This window comes from Phymastichus coffea, unplaced genomic scaffold (assembly GCF_024137745.1).
Source record: "Phymastichus coffea isolate CEN01 unplaced genomic scaffold, Cenicafe_Pcof_1.1 PCOF00145, whole genome shotgun sequence".
NCBI classification, from domain to species: domain Eukaryota; kingdom Metazoa; phylum Arthropoda; class Insecta; order Hymenoptera; family Eulophidae; genus Phymastichus; species Phymastichus coffea.
Window position 1 is genome coordinate 203,159 of NW_026706956.1, and position 14,873 is coordinate 218,031.

At 39.5% G+C, this 14,873-nt stretch overlaps 1 protein-coding gene across 1 annotated transcript; it reads left to right on the top strand.

Moving 5' to 3' along the window:
- Positions 1-3,416: 3,416 nt before the first annotated feature.
- LOC131672185 (farnesol dehydrogenase-like) lies at positions 3,417-6,052 on the top strand. Its single transcript, XM_058949245.1, has 5 exons — positions 3,417-3,813; positions 4,760-4,886; positions 4,969-5,122; positions 5,634-5,777; positions 5,855-6,052. Exons 1-5 carry the CDS (start codon positions 3,495-3,497, stop codon positions 5,891-5,893), a joined length of 783 nt encoding a protein of 260 aa, XP_058805228.1. The 5' UTR covers positions 3,417-3,494; the 3' UTR covers positions 5,894-6,052.
- Positions 6,053-14,873: the final 8,821 nt, after the last annotated feature.

Genomic DNA, 14,873 nt, shown 5'->3' on the forward strand with positions numbered 1-14,873 from the left:
AAAAAAACGAGAACATCAAACAACGTTACGTCAAAGGAACAGGCGGAAAAGCTCTTTTCCCGAAAATAAAGCAGAACAATCACATAATAAAGAAATCGCACACAGTCTCACACGGGTGTTCCTATTTGATCCCACTGTATAAAGGGGAAGCCAAAGTGGAGGTAGAAAAGAGTGAGAGAGCGAAGAAAAAAAGAAACACAGCCACACAGAGAAAGCAATGATTGACCGCAGTAGTGGTGGAAAGCTCGTGATTCGCAATTCCCGCGCTACAACGTGCTAGCGCAAGTCAGCAAAGCGCGCGCGGGGCTTGAAAGAGTTGGTGTGTGTGTGTGTGTGTGTGTGATCGAACGGCTATTTGCCGCGTAAACATCGCGTTTGTCAGCCTCTCTTTCGCGCGCCGTCGAACCGTTTGGCACCTCTCTGAGTTGAATTCCAAATTTTCTACCCTTTCTATGTTTGTGCGCGTAGGCCTTGTTCACCAACGCAATGGATCGGTGATTATCTGACGGAACTTTTATAGTATACTGACTTTTGATTGCTTGCTGTTATAACTATTTTGCTTATCTGGCGGTTGTGATATCATTGTAGTCGATAGGCTGAAGTGAGGTCTTGTGAATTTTAATCTAATTCTGTTGCTTCTTTAATAAATTCAAGTTATACTTTCGTTTATATTTTATGTCACGGAATAAAATTATTAATTTTTATATTTTGATCTTATATAACTTAGTAACACATAACTGAAAACGAAAGTGTTTACGAGAAAATGCATTTCTGAATCCAGTTATTGTCAAACTGTTGCCGAGTCAAAATGCCTATGATTGTCTGTTCTTTTAAATTATATTTTGAAACTTTTGGATGATTTGACTTTTTATTGATTGTCGGTGAACCTTATTTTCTTTCTTACAAAAGCGTTAAGGCTACTATTTATATATGATTGTGTTTTTAAATGTTGTTGACTTTGAAGAAAAGTACAACTCATCGCCTGCTGATGTTGACAAAGGTGTAAAATCGTTTACAAGAAATGTTGAAAGCACTGAAATTCCGTATTCAAGTGTCAGGTTTTACACACTTCGTCAATGATTCGTCGTACGTTCTACGGTCCACGAGTGACTTTTACGATCATCCATTCAAGTTTCTGACAGATGTGGCGTCCTTTTGACGAGCGAAAGATGAATTTTCACGAGTATACTCCACCGCCGCGGTAAAGTTTTTTGAGAGAATAAAAACTCCCGGATTTTCACGCGCTGACGGCGTTGTGATAAGTCTGCAGCCATTTTCAGCAGCGCGGGATCCATAAAAATCGAAGCTATTTTTTTTTTAGTTCGCCGAGAGCTCTTCTCCAAAACTCGTTAATTGTATTCTTGAGCACGTGCTATGAACTTTTGACGGACATAAACAGAGATGTTTTATAACGATTTTTACGCTGGGATTATCGATTGCCAGTTCAAGAGTGTGTTCCCGATAAAAATATTATTGACGCTTTTCCAAACGGTGGTTTTATGGATTTAAACATTTTTGCTTTTTAGAGATTACAAAATTTGTTTTATAATAAAAACATGTTTGTGAAAAATTAGTCTTTGCGGTTACTCTGTATTGTCATCCAGAAAGCATATTGATTATTTAAAAATCAATGTTCAGAGCACATTCGCAAAGCAATTACCTTTACAAAAAAAAATAATATTAATTAACGTCCGAACGAATCCCATGATGCGCATTTAATCATCAGTATTGATCTCTCTTAAATCAAAATACCCAATTTGGTGTTGGTTTGAAATGTACGCTCGAGTGCGTTAATTTCATCGCAATCAAACGTTATTTAATCCCCAATACATACTCTTTAACAGCTCTGCGCGTAAAATATACAACGCGCGTTTGAATGCCGCGTTCATCCAAGCGTATGGCTAAAACGAATCCATGAGTCGCGAGTGCAATAATGCCGTTCGGTCCCGTTGAGACAAAAAAAAAACAAATAGTGTGGAGAGAAGGTGAGAAGAGCCGCGCTAATTCGCGAAGGTAGCATGGAGACGTAATGCGGCCAATTTGCGGCAGCCCCCGCGGCAATCATTAAATGTCCCGTGTACGAGCAGATAAAAAAGTTCTAGCGCGCTGCGAGAGAAAGAGAGAGCGTTTATCGGGCGAATGAAAAAGTTTCCCCCGCCGCGCGCGCTAAAAAATAGCTCTCCGGAAATCCTTGAAAACTGCAGCAACGACGCGGAAAGAATAGGACGGAAAAAAAAATGTTTATCGCCGGCGGCCTTTCATTGGCCGAGGGCCGATTCGAGTTTGGAAAATGGACCTTCTTGCACTTGCGATGTTTCGCTTGGGCTTTGTTTTATTATTTTTTTTTCCCTCGGCGTCGTTGCGCGCGCTTTGTCGTTATACGAGAATTGAAGCGATAGAAAGCAGAGTGCTTCGAGTTTACATCGTTGCCCTTTTTTTTTTTGTTTCCTTTCTTGAATTTTCCCCGCATTCTCGACTCGAGCGTCGACTTGCGCTTTGCCCTGCACTTGCGACGTGTAAAAATGGCGCGCGACGTAAACATTTCGGTTGGGCGATGCGCGTAAGCGAAAACCGGAGAGCCGAAACGCAGACGCAGGACCGTACAGCCGCGATTCCGTGGCTAACGAGCAAAGTGAACTTGGTATTCGATCGATCAAGCAACACCATTAATTCGCTCATTAAAAGAAGAAAAAGAAAATGTATGGAAGGAGAGCGGACGAACGAAATAGCTCCATCAAGCTTTCCACGCGAACATTTCGAAAACTCAGCATAATCTCCGCAGGAAGCCAGACGAAAAGCTTCGTGTAACAAAGCAGCGAAAGAAAAGAGCGGCTGTTACTTAATGCGCGTCAGTCAGAATATCCTCGGAAGTCACGTTATAACGCGTAGAAAAAGAAAGAAAAGCGAAAGGCCCGAGCAATTTGAGGGGGATAGAAAGGGAGACTGCAATGCAACCAAACAGATCAGACCCTTAATCCTCGCGGATATATATTCCTTTTACGTCCGGCTAGCGCAAGCACTTTTTCTTCTTTTACCTACTACCTATCTTCGTGCTTCAACTCTCTATATATTCGTTTTTCACTGGATCATTCTTGATAGCTGCTCATCTTTATTTTGATAATAAAACGCATAAACATCTCCTTGCTAATGATAACAGATTCATTGTTGAACAGTCGTTCGATGTGATCCAATTTGCATATCCACAACTTCGACGTGAAAAAAAATGCAATGAACAAGGTTACTAATTCGTAGTCTCTTCAAGGAAGCTATAGCCAAAACTACTGAACGTCAAATATACAGTTATACGAGTAAAAAGAGTTGTATGGTCAGTAATGAAGCTCGCAATTGGCTGTGATAACAGAAGTCCCTCCAATTCCACCAACGAACGAATAACTATTAATATCCTCACTTGTAGTGTGAATGACGAGTTGGTCTCGCAGTCGAGCACTGACAATCAGCGCGCTGACACGCGCATCAGGAGCGTCGAGGAGCCGATGGAACGCTGGCAGGGCAAGGTGGCCGTGGTGACGGGTGCGGCGAGTGGAATCGGCGCGGCGATAAGTCAGCGCCTGCTCGATGAAAATGTGCAAGTGGTCGGCTTGGACATTCAAATCGATCGGCTGCTAGAAAAGGCCAAGAAGCGGCTGGAGTTAATGGAGAACGGCAAGTGCGGCAACTTGTTCTATGCGCTGAAATGCGACGTTGCCGACGAGAGCGACGTCGCCGCGGCGTTCGAGTGGATCGTGGAGAAACTTGGCACTGTCCATGTTTTAGTGAACGACGTCGGAGTTATCAGCTACACTCCAATTATCGGTGAGTTTTAATTGTCTGCGTGTGTGCTTGCGCGTCGGTAGAGTCGACGCGGCGCGGGCGGAGGCGCAGACACGTGTAATTACAAACTAACAGAGACGCGCCGTCTCTATCGGCGAATATACTTGGAAACAGAGAAGAGCTTTGATGTTCGAGAATGCTAGCGGACGCACAAGCATATTCACGATACGCGCGCCCAAACACGTGTGTCTCGCGCAAACCTATATAATATCGCTGCTACTGGCTTTATTAAATTTGTATAGATGTGCATACGTCAAGGCTGACACGCGAATGTGCAGCAAATAGATACATGCTGCTTGCTAATTCCCCGATAAGTTATATGGAATTGATCGCCTATCGCATCAATTTACACGAGCAGAGTGGTGGATCATCCAACTGATTACATTTGTCAAGTTTCGTATAATGCACAGCTGGATTGGAACATCAAAATTGCTTCTCAAGTTATTCTGCTTCGGTCAGCTTTTTGTTCTAATACGGTCATGACCAATTGACTTTGATCTCCAAAGTACGTCGATGGTTATCAGTTATATAGTCATGAAACTATATTTACAATTTTCCGAGTAGACGCGCGATTTCACAAACAAGAATTACTCAACGAAATTCCGCATGTCAAACGTAGCATCCGTTCTAACGCTCCATTTAGATTGACGCAAAGCAGAAATGAAAAGTCGTCGAGTGACATTAATGAATTATAGAAAAAAAAAAACATTTGTGTTCGCACGGATAAACTTTATCCTTGGCATATTTATGCGCAATATGTCTCTACTAAGAATAAAATATTTTTCTATCTCGCGAATAACTTGTAAAAACCATCCAAGCAGAAAGAAAAAAAAAGCATCGCCTCCGTTCTGCAAACGCACAGAGACAGCTGTATTCAATTAAAACCACGTACGCAGTCTCGCATATATTTTCATCTTTGCATTTTCAGAGAGCGACAGAGCATCGCTTGAACGACTGTTAAATATTAATGTGCTCGCTATGGCAAGCTGCACAGCTGAGGCCGTCAAATTGATGCGTAAAAACGGCGGCGAAGGTCACATATTCAACATCAATAGGTAAGAAAGCAAATAACAGCTATCGTATGCGTTTGGGTTATATTATGTTTGCGGTCGTGACATTTGTTGAAAATTATATAAGTGTACTGGGTCACGAGATACCCGAAACACCGCTGTCGGACAAGAAAGGTGCCAATGGCTATAGCCTGTATCCCGCTTGCAAGCATGCGACTGTAGCGATGACGCACAGCATCAGACGTGAGATCAAGCTGACTGGGGCACCTATTAGGATTACCGTGAGTTGATTCGAAATGTTTGTTTAGCTATTCAACAAATTACTCATTGAAGAACATTTTTTTCATTTTCAACTCGAATGCTGGTTTTTCATTACTTACTAGATTTTTAATATTTATAGTTATATCGCGATGCTGCATTAGGCTCCAAACAAATAACAATTTATAAATAATCTTAATCAATGGATGATTGTAACATTGCTGTAAACAAAATAATCTCAGAACATGTATTACTTAAGTGCTTTCGTAATCATGTTCTTGCAAATTGTTTCAGTTGATTGCAGCATTATCGAAATTATCGAAACGGTCGTCCTTTGCGCGTATTACCACGATCTCAAGATTCATAAATAACGAAACCATAAATGGAAACAAACAACGTGCAACGACTAAAAGCTCGCTTCCTTTTTCACAAGACAAATAATATTTGTCACGCGCGATCGATTCACTTTTATTTCAACGTGCATTTGATCGCGAAGCAGCCAATAAGTGTCGTGTGTTTTTTATTCTCACGCAGAGCATTAGTCCAGGCCTCGTAAAAACTGAGATATCGAAACACTGCGAGGCGTTGAAGGATTTATTTGATAAAATACCGGCCCTTGATCCAACTGACATTGCCGATGCGCTTATCTATGCTTTGGGCACGCGACCAGAAGTTCAGGTATAAATATACACATTTGACATTGTTTTATGGGTTTTTCTGCTTTTCACCATCCACGTGTGTTTTGCATGTTACAGATCACAGAAATCACGGTGAGGAGGACTGGAGAACCATAGGAGCTATCGGTGATCTCCGGACGCAATGGAAAATCTTCCAATAAAAAAACTCAATGTTTATATATCTATCTGTTAATTAGTACGAAATATTCATTAATTGTTTTCCCATTTTTTGTAAATATTTTCATTTCGATTATTAAAAAATTGCAACTACTCGGACTAACGAACAAAATCACCTATCAAATCTCTTCTAAATTCGTAAATATTTTTCTATCTCACAAATAGCTTGAAAAAAAATTATCTTCGTAGGTGAGTAAAAATATTTACGCAAAGTAACTAAACGAAGAAAAAAATCACGGATCATAATATGATTCGCTAGTAGAAAGCGTGGCAAGTGCGCGCTTGTGTACATTTCATTATCGAGCGTAAGCTTCGCCTCTCTTCCTCTCTTATTTGAGATCCCCTTGATACATATATATATATGTATATATATATATATATATATACACACGCGTCCTCTCGTACCCGCGCTCGGATTATTGTTCGCGCATTAAAGACTCGAGTGTGTATATATACACGAAATAAAATTAACGATCGATAATAAGCTCGTCCTGGGTTATTAATTTTTGTTTGTTAGATGCTTTAGGCGAGGTTATTAGTGCGGCCGCTTGTTATGTTCTAATGAAATTTTCAGGACAAATTTGTATGTACACCAAGTAATTAGATTTTCCAAAGTTAAATATTATTAAATTATAATCAGATGGAGGATCGCGTCTGATTATTCAATGAATTAAATGGATCCTGTCGTGTACCATTAAAATGATTTTAATAAGATCCTTTATTAATTTTGAGATTGACCGTCATTATACAACAATGAATCTCTCCTAAAAGAGAATTAGAGAGTAACATAATGTGATCGAAGGTAGTTCAAATCCGACATGATTTGATAACATTAAATGGCTTGAATATTGTATTAATAATAATTATTATATTTGGTCGGTCGTGTTGGATGCCTCTCTGCGTAATTACCAATTAGCCGAACACACAAGTGTCCTAGATTTTTAAGGTCCGCTTGAAAGTGACACACACTCGTCCCGGTAAATACTGAGACAATTTATGGTACGCGGACAATAAGCATCATAAATAACAGTGGCACTCGCAGGCCGAGAACGAAAGGAGAGAGTGGCGTCCAGCCAGAGAGAGAGAGAAAGAGAGAGAGAGAGAGCGATGAAGAGGGATAGGGGTAGGAGGGAATACACCGCATAATTTATCTCTTTTCAAATTCAACGCGCCACCTCGATAAATTTGCATGCTTTAATGGAAACGCCGAATTTTCCCACTCTCGCTCGTTCGCAAACTCGAATAATAAAATCGTCGTAATCAGCGTCCTTCGGCTTCGCGCGCGTACGCGCGAGAGATGATCGGTGCGCGATTCGCTTTGTCGAAAGCTGCCTCGCGCGCATCGATTATTTTTCCGTGTCGCGCCGCGCTCTGCCGCTAAATTATTGATAATTCCCTAATTGGGAATGCCGATATGATAAATTGCCTCGGGCGCGCGCACGATCGCCGTGTCGCTTCTCGCTTTGCGTTTCCTTGTCCTCGTCGGCGGAACGAAGAGCGTTAATTGGCGTGCGCCGAGTCGAGTTGACCGTAATGCCGGTACGAACGCGGGGAAGAAGGTGGCGCCTAACGAGATTAACCGAGTATCAAAATTGAGAAAGCGCCGGCGAGTAGGTAGCTGCAACAAAAGCGAGAAAGAGATGGGATAAGATCGGCGCGCAAATTCGCGCTTGCGAGAGAGATCGCAAACGAGGCGAGCCAGGCGGAGCACGTATCCGCGTAACGATCGCCGTTCCCGTAACCACCTCACGGCCCATAACACCGACGCTGCCCATTCGCTCCGCTCTCGGCTCGCCATACGTTACTTTTGTTCTCGCCCTCCCCCTCCCCGCCGCGCCGAACAACGCAATACTACCGCGTGTTTGTGCGAGCAGTACTTTATCGTGCTTGTTTTTATATCCTGACGCGGATCTCGCACCTTAAACTTGCCAATCGACGAGCTGTGGCGAGCTATATTTAGTTACAAATTTGCGAGCTACGTTGCTGTTCGACAGGTTGGCTTGGGTTTGCCGGTATCGGCACTGAGCAGTTTGCGGTGTTATTACACTTGACCATGTTTTATGTAAATTCGGTCGTTATTAAACGACAAATATTCATCTACGAAGCATTTTCTTCCATTCATGGTTATTAGAAATTACAATTACTGCTGAATGATGTAGTATTTTGAAAATAAAAAGGTAATTTCGTATTTTCTCAAAATAAAAAATTGCATCGGAGTCTCGCCTGTTGCCGCGTACATTAATCGATTGCGATCGCCAAATCCACTGGCATATATAATGGCAAGCGCAAAAGGCAAAACGTAATACGTTAGCACGGGCTCGCTGCAAGCTCAGGATAAATCTTAAAGAAGAGCCAGGGGCTACGAGAGAGAGAGAGAGAGTTTGGCGTTTTCCTTGCTAGTGGCGCGGGAAAGCGGATTAAGCAAGCCCTTTCGCAGCCATTACGCTCCAAGAGCGGAGAAGGACGCAAAAAGGAATATCTTATTATTAATTTCTCCCGCCGATGTAATCGCTTTACGTATGGATGGCTGGCCGTTTTGCAGACCTACGGCTATTAAGCTTGCCCAGTCTACCGGAAGACCCGCACGTATAACCCGGCTGCAGGGGAGAGACAGAGAGGGCTTGTTATTTTGCAAAGTTGCCACTTACAACGAACACGTTGTTTGGCTCTTAAACGGATCCGCAGTCGATTTGCAGTATCATCCGATATCTCGCGTGTAACGAAAACGAGACGTATTCTTGAAAAACACAAGCTCGCTCGGTCGAAAGAAAAAGTGGAAGGAAAAAAAAAAAAAAGAGAGAAAGAGGCCATCGCGCCTCGGGGTGCGTGCTATACAGTTGCGTCCCCATACGCGCAGCACTATTTATCTTTCATTCGCGTGGAAAAACTTTGCGCCATTCTCTGCGTGCTTTCCTCCGTCGCGGCGCGTCGTCGCCGTGCCTATAGCTGCCGCCGCTTGGAGGCACGCGACGCGTTCGCAACCTAGAGAATACTCCCGCTCGAGCACCCCGTGTACGAACTTTATAGAACGGACGTGCGCTAAATGTTTGCGAAACTGTGCCTCTCCGCTGCGTTGTGTCGGTGAATGCGTCATGTTTGTACCTGCGACCTGGCCTGCTCTACTTTTGCGCTGCTCTTTCCTTAGGGCCGTTCTGTTTTGCATGCTATTCTTTTCCTTTTGTTATATCATTTTAAGGCAACTTTTTCATTCGATGGTGTACTACTTCGGGAAAATAGCTTTGAGATTGTAATGCTTGCAAATGATTTGTTATTTATTTCTGTATTTTTGTAATCGAGTGAATTATTGGAGCTACTTAGAAATGAGCCTTAGCAAAAAAATTAAATTAAAAAAAATTAACCATTCTAATTAATACAGTATAGACAAATATACATCTTGATATTATTCTTAAAAGTTATTCCTTCATAAAAAGCTAGTATAAAATATTTTCTTACTAGATGATACCTTTGATCATAGAGGGATTGTCGTTTTCATATAGATAATGTGTTATATTACAAGAAGATATTGTATATTTCGTGGTGAATCATGACTAAATTTTATGATTAGTTCCATTACTCGTCTTTAGCGTGTTTCATGTGTGGTTACGCTATATTATGCACAGGTACAGTGATAGTAAAAAATGAAGTAATTTTATAACGGAATTGATTAAGTATTGACACAATTACTAGTAATAGAAAAAATATATATAATGAATGGATTAATTTAATTACTATCATTACCATAGCCTCAAAATAATTAAAAGCAACTAATTGCATTTCATAATCACCACGGTCACAGCATCTCCAAAGCAAATTGCATGAAATAATTAACGACGTTCCTTATAAGCCCTTCCTCTTTAGCGTAAAGGAGCACGACAATAATGGAATCACCCAGATAAAATTTACCCTCCATAATCACAAAACAACGACATCAGCGTTCAAAGTGCATACTTAAGGTAAACATTGCCGTCGACGCGGAATAAATGGAAGCATGCGCCGTGTCGAAAATGAAGTGGTTGCATCTTCGAGAAGCCCAGCAGAAAAAAAGAGAAAAGAAAACAAAAAAAAATAGAAGAAAAGAGGAAGAGAAAGTTGTTTCTAGGGGAGCGTCGAGTGGAGGTGCGATCGACAAAAATGCCAGAGCATGACGAGGGTTGCAGCTTGGAGAAGACTCTCCAGTGTGCAAACGAAGCAACATTGACGACTGAATGTCACGTTGTCGTTGATTTGAAAAGTATGTTTTTATTGTATTACGACAGAAATATGCTTACTAATAACGCTAGTGATTTGGATTTTTCAATGTATTAACAAAGCCAATCCTTATTAACTGGTTCTTAACGAAATTATAAAAGCAAAATATCATACAAACGGCAGCATTTTCTCATTTTTCAACAAGACAACGTAATCAAGGTAGCACTGCCATGCATAGGAACAAGGTTGCAACTATGTCCTGCACCCTCTACTCTATAGTAAGAGAGCGCATTTGCCGCGTTACTGGAAGCTTATCAAGCAGCCGGAAAACGCAAGCTTGGAGCATCACTGTAATTGAACGGCCCGCGTGCTCGGTCCTATCGGTGTAACAGTGAGTGAGTGAGAGAGAGAGAGAGAGAGAAAAGTAGATAAGCAGGCGCTCGTGTTATTCGTGCCCGATCGATCGCTTACAAATCCGGATTATCCGTGGCGATCGCGACGAGAACCTGATGCTATACTCTCACTACTCTCTGCAGTCTCTGTGTTGCAGAAGAATGGGAGAGAGGGCTTGTATCTTTTGGACGAATGTGCCGATAGATTTATAATTTTCACCTATTTTAAAATATTTTTTAATTTTTTAGTCGTTTGTGGTCGGACGAGATGATCGATAATATAAATGGAATATGACTATTTCAACAATTTTTCATTATTCAAAAACCTTATATTCGGTTTCATTAATCTTGAGAATTTTAAGTTTAAAAAAAATGTTCTAATTACAAAACTCTTACTGAATTATGGAATTTATTAATTCTAGCCTTGACGCGGTTTAGAAACGGACTTTGTTCGTTACATGAATTCAATACAAATTTAATACAAAACACAAATATTTTAATACATAAATGTTACCAATATCTATAGTAACACTTTCTTTTTGATTTTATTATTAATTATACCTTTTGCATGGCAATCTTTGTTATATTTTATTAGTTTTTTAGTTTTGTCTTTGGTTTATTGATTTTTAACATTTACAAAACTTTTGCAGTAGAATTTTATTTGACATAATGTTCATCGCACTATTGTAAATTGGAATAATAATTTTTCTTGTATAAATTTGATATTTCCTTTTTAGCTATGATAACAATGACGCAGTTAATAATATTCGATTAGCGTTTTATTTCTTACCGACGGTCGGTCTTGAATCTAACCTGTCAATATTCGTAGATTTCTTTGGGAATATAGCTTAATGATGTTTTCAAAACAAAAGACTTAACGTCAATTCTTCATTCAGAATATTTTTGTAATATTTTCATTTTACAATATACGTAATTGTCGTTAAAACATGTGCACAATAATATTATTTCTAATAAATATGAAGCTAAAACTACAAAAATTAATAGGAATGAACAGCTGTATGAATGTATTAAATCAAAATCCCTGTAACGTCAAAAATATGCTAGCTTGTTTTACCTTAAAACAAACTATACTTCAAATCTTCGTACCGATTCCCGGTAGCATAGTGGTAAGTGCACCCAACTAATTCTTGTATTGTGGGAGACCGAGGTTCGATTCCTCGCTGGGGAGATTATAATATTTTTTATTTTAATTGTCTTCATATTGTTTATTATAAAGTAAATGCCGTAAACGCTGGATTTCCATATGAGATGTTATCACGACGCAGTAAAAAATTTTGTTGTTGTAAGATTTTTGTTTATCGACGGTCGGTCTTAAATTTGATCTATTAACATTCAAAAGTTTTTTTGTAAGTGTAGTTAAATAATGTTTTAAAAAGTAAAGAGTCAACGTCGATTCTTTTTTAAGATCATTTTTCTTAACTTTTTCGTGTTAGAATATATAATGTCATTAAAATATTTGTATAACATTTTTGAACTAATAACAAGCAGAAACATAAAAATATAATAGGAAAGGATAACTATATGAATGTATTAACTTAAATTTGTTGTAACGTCAAAAATATGCAAACTTATTTTAGCTTAAAAGAAATTATACTTCAAATCTTCGTACCGATCCCCGGTAGTATAGTGGTATGTGCACCCAACTAATTTAATCGAGACCGGGGTTCGATTCCTCACTGGGGAGATTATATTTTTTATCAAATTATCATAGAAAAATAATCTGTCAACATTGATTATTCACTGAGAATAATATTTGTAGCTTTTTCATTTTAGAAGATACATTGACGTTAAATGATGTCCTTCTAGTTGTAATAAATTTCAAATTGAAACATTAATAAAATTATAGGAACCGATAATTGGTATATATGATTTATAAAAATTATTGGAAATCTTGGTTAGATTTTTCGCTTGGGCAATTATATTATTTTCTTAATTTTTATCATATTATTAAATGCAATGATAGCATGGATTTATTTCGTATTTTTTGAACTACAATAATAATGACGATATAAATAATTTTTTTTTGTAGATTTTTTTTGCTTACCAAAGATAGGTTTTGAATCAATCGTATTATATATTTTCCAATTAAATTATACAATTCTGGCATATGCCTGCGGTTTTTCGATCAATAAAAAGTATAGTGATATATTTGCTTTGCAGGTATTATAATATATCATAAGTCATCAATAAAGCTATATCACAAGAGTTTTCCCGTTTTGACGTGATAATCCCAAAGTTTTGGTGTAGCATGGCGCAGAGGCGGGCTTTAGTTGAAAAACCACGAAACAGCGGAAAGTTTTCCCATCTCATAATTGTTATAGAAGTTTAGTATAATACGCGAGAGCGAGCGAGCTGCGTACTAACAGCAGCGGCATATACGACGTGGAGAACTTCAAAATAACTTGACGATCGACCGCCATTTAGCTCGATGGAACATACACGTTAGTTCGCAAGACTTGTAGCCAAATAGAATACCACGATATTCCACGAGTCTACCAAGAGATATTGCGAATATATGTGTACCCGTGTGTGTGTGTATGTGTGTGTGTGTGTGTGTGTGTGTGTGTATAGCCGATGGATGGTGGTTTCGATTCTGCGGTAATCGTGTGTACTTGAGCGCTTAATGACTCCTCAATAGCCAAACGTGGGTGTTCGCAAGCGAAAATTAATGGTGAACCTCTATTCTCTATACTCACCCGAAAGTGGCGTAATTACTTTTAGTGAACGCAAAAAACAGCTTCTGTCTGTCGGTCTGTCTCTGTCTCTCTCTCTCTCTCTCTCTCTCTGCGTTCGCGCAACGTCAAAATTATTATGGACGATCGACGAAAGTTTAGCTCTCTCTCTCTCTCTCTCTCTCTCTCTCTCTCTCTCTCTCGTGATTGACGTAGCTTAATTGAAATACGCTCCATTCGATTAGAGACTGCGTGAACGATATACCGAATAATCGGGTTGCCTAGCGGCAGCGGGCGACCTTAAATTACCAGCCCTCCAGTTCAAGCTTCTGCCAGCGCGAGCGAGCGTAAACTTTTCGCCGAAGTTGCGTGCGGGAGAGAGAGAGAGACTGGCGATCGATTTTGAAGTTAGACGAGATTAACGCTCGCGCTATGGTCGCTTCTAATTTCTGATCAGGCTATCGTGTTTTTTCTTCGTTTCTTTTTTTTTATCCCTGCGTCAACTTCGTTGTGATGATAATCCCTCCATTTCGAGGGTCTTACGGAGTTTTGGAAAGTTGTAATTGCGGTTGTGTGTGTTTTCTCAGCTCTCCGATTGTGAACATTACATTCGACGAAAGCTGTAACACGTAGGAAAAGGAAACTATAAGCTTCCCTTTTTTGAACCTGAAAGATTACGCTTTCACGGTAAAGTTATAAGCTCCAAATACACACGCGCACGCTACTTTTTGCTAGAGAGTATTGTATAAAGCCATCAAAAAGATCTTCTTTTTCCCTTCCTCTCTCTTTCTCTCTCCATGACGTGGAAAGCGGTTGTTTTGAAAGAAGCACAGCGAAAACTCTCTTCCAACCTTTTATCGACTTTGCGCATCTCCGATACGTCGAGAGAGAGAGAGAGAGAGAGAGCGCTGTTTTATAAACTTTTTACATGCTACAGCAGTTTGTTTATTTTTCAGATATTGTTCTCTGCGAGCAAAGTGTTTTTAGTTTCGAGTGATACGCCACGCCGCGCCGCTTGCAACTCGATGGAAAAAAAGAGAGAGAATCCCTCTGCGCCGAACGTGTTCGCGTCTTAAAGTGGGTATTACGCCGTGAGTCTCTCTAGGGAAAATGTTTTTTTAATAAAAATAAAAGGCATGCTAAAATTTAACAAATTCACGCCTACAGTTAATTTTCGATGCTTAATGATATTTACATTTACTTCACATTTATGTGTTTTTTTATTCATTTTACTTCAATTGCTGTACTTTAACCATAATGTCGATTGAATTCCGCTACAGTAGTCGAAAATTCAAAACTGCAACATCGTGACTGTTGTCAAATGATGGACTGTAATATACAGAATTTATGAATTAGTCTCGCATATTCATCGATTTAGTGTATCTAATTTACTTCGATGTTTAAATTGCCTTCAACCCCATAGCGGTCAATGTCTGCATTAAATTCATAACAAAAATTCACACTACTATACATGAACAATTTGAATGAGATTTCACAAACGTACTATGATTCAATAATTATTCAATATATAATTAAATCAGAGTAACACAGCTTGTGTCTCGAAAGAGAACAATTGGACGTCAAGTTAATTTTTGGTACATGATTGCAAAATGTTTTTTGTAAAATTTTTCAATTGGAATCAAATTT

Coding starts and splice junctions, on each gene's coding strand:
- LOC131672185 (XM_058949245.1), top strand. CDS start 3,495: ATGGAACGCTGGCAGGGCAAGGTGGCCGTGGTGACGGGTGCGGCGAGT. Junction 4,887..4,968: donor CACATATTCAACATCAATAG/GTAAGAAAGCAA, acceptor AAATTATATAAG/TGTACTGGGTCACGAGATAC. Junction 5,123..5,633: donor GGGCACCTATTAGGATTACC/GTGAGTTGATTC, acceptor ATTCTCACGCAG/AGCATTAGTCCAGGCCTCGT.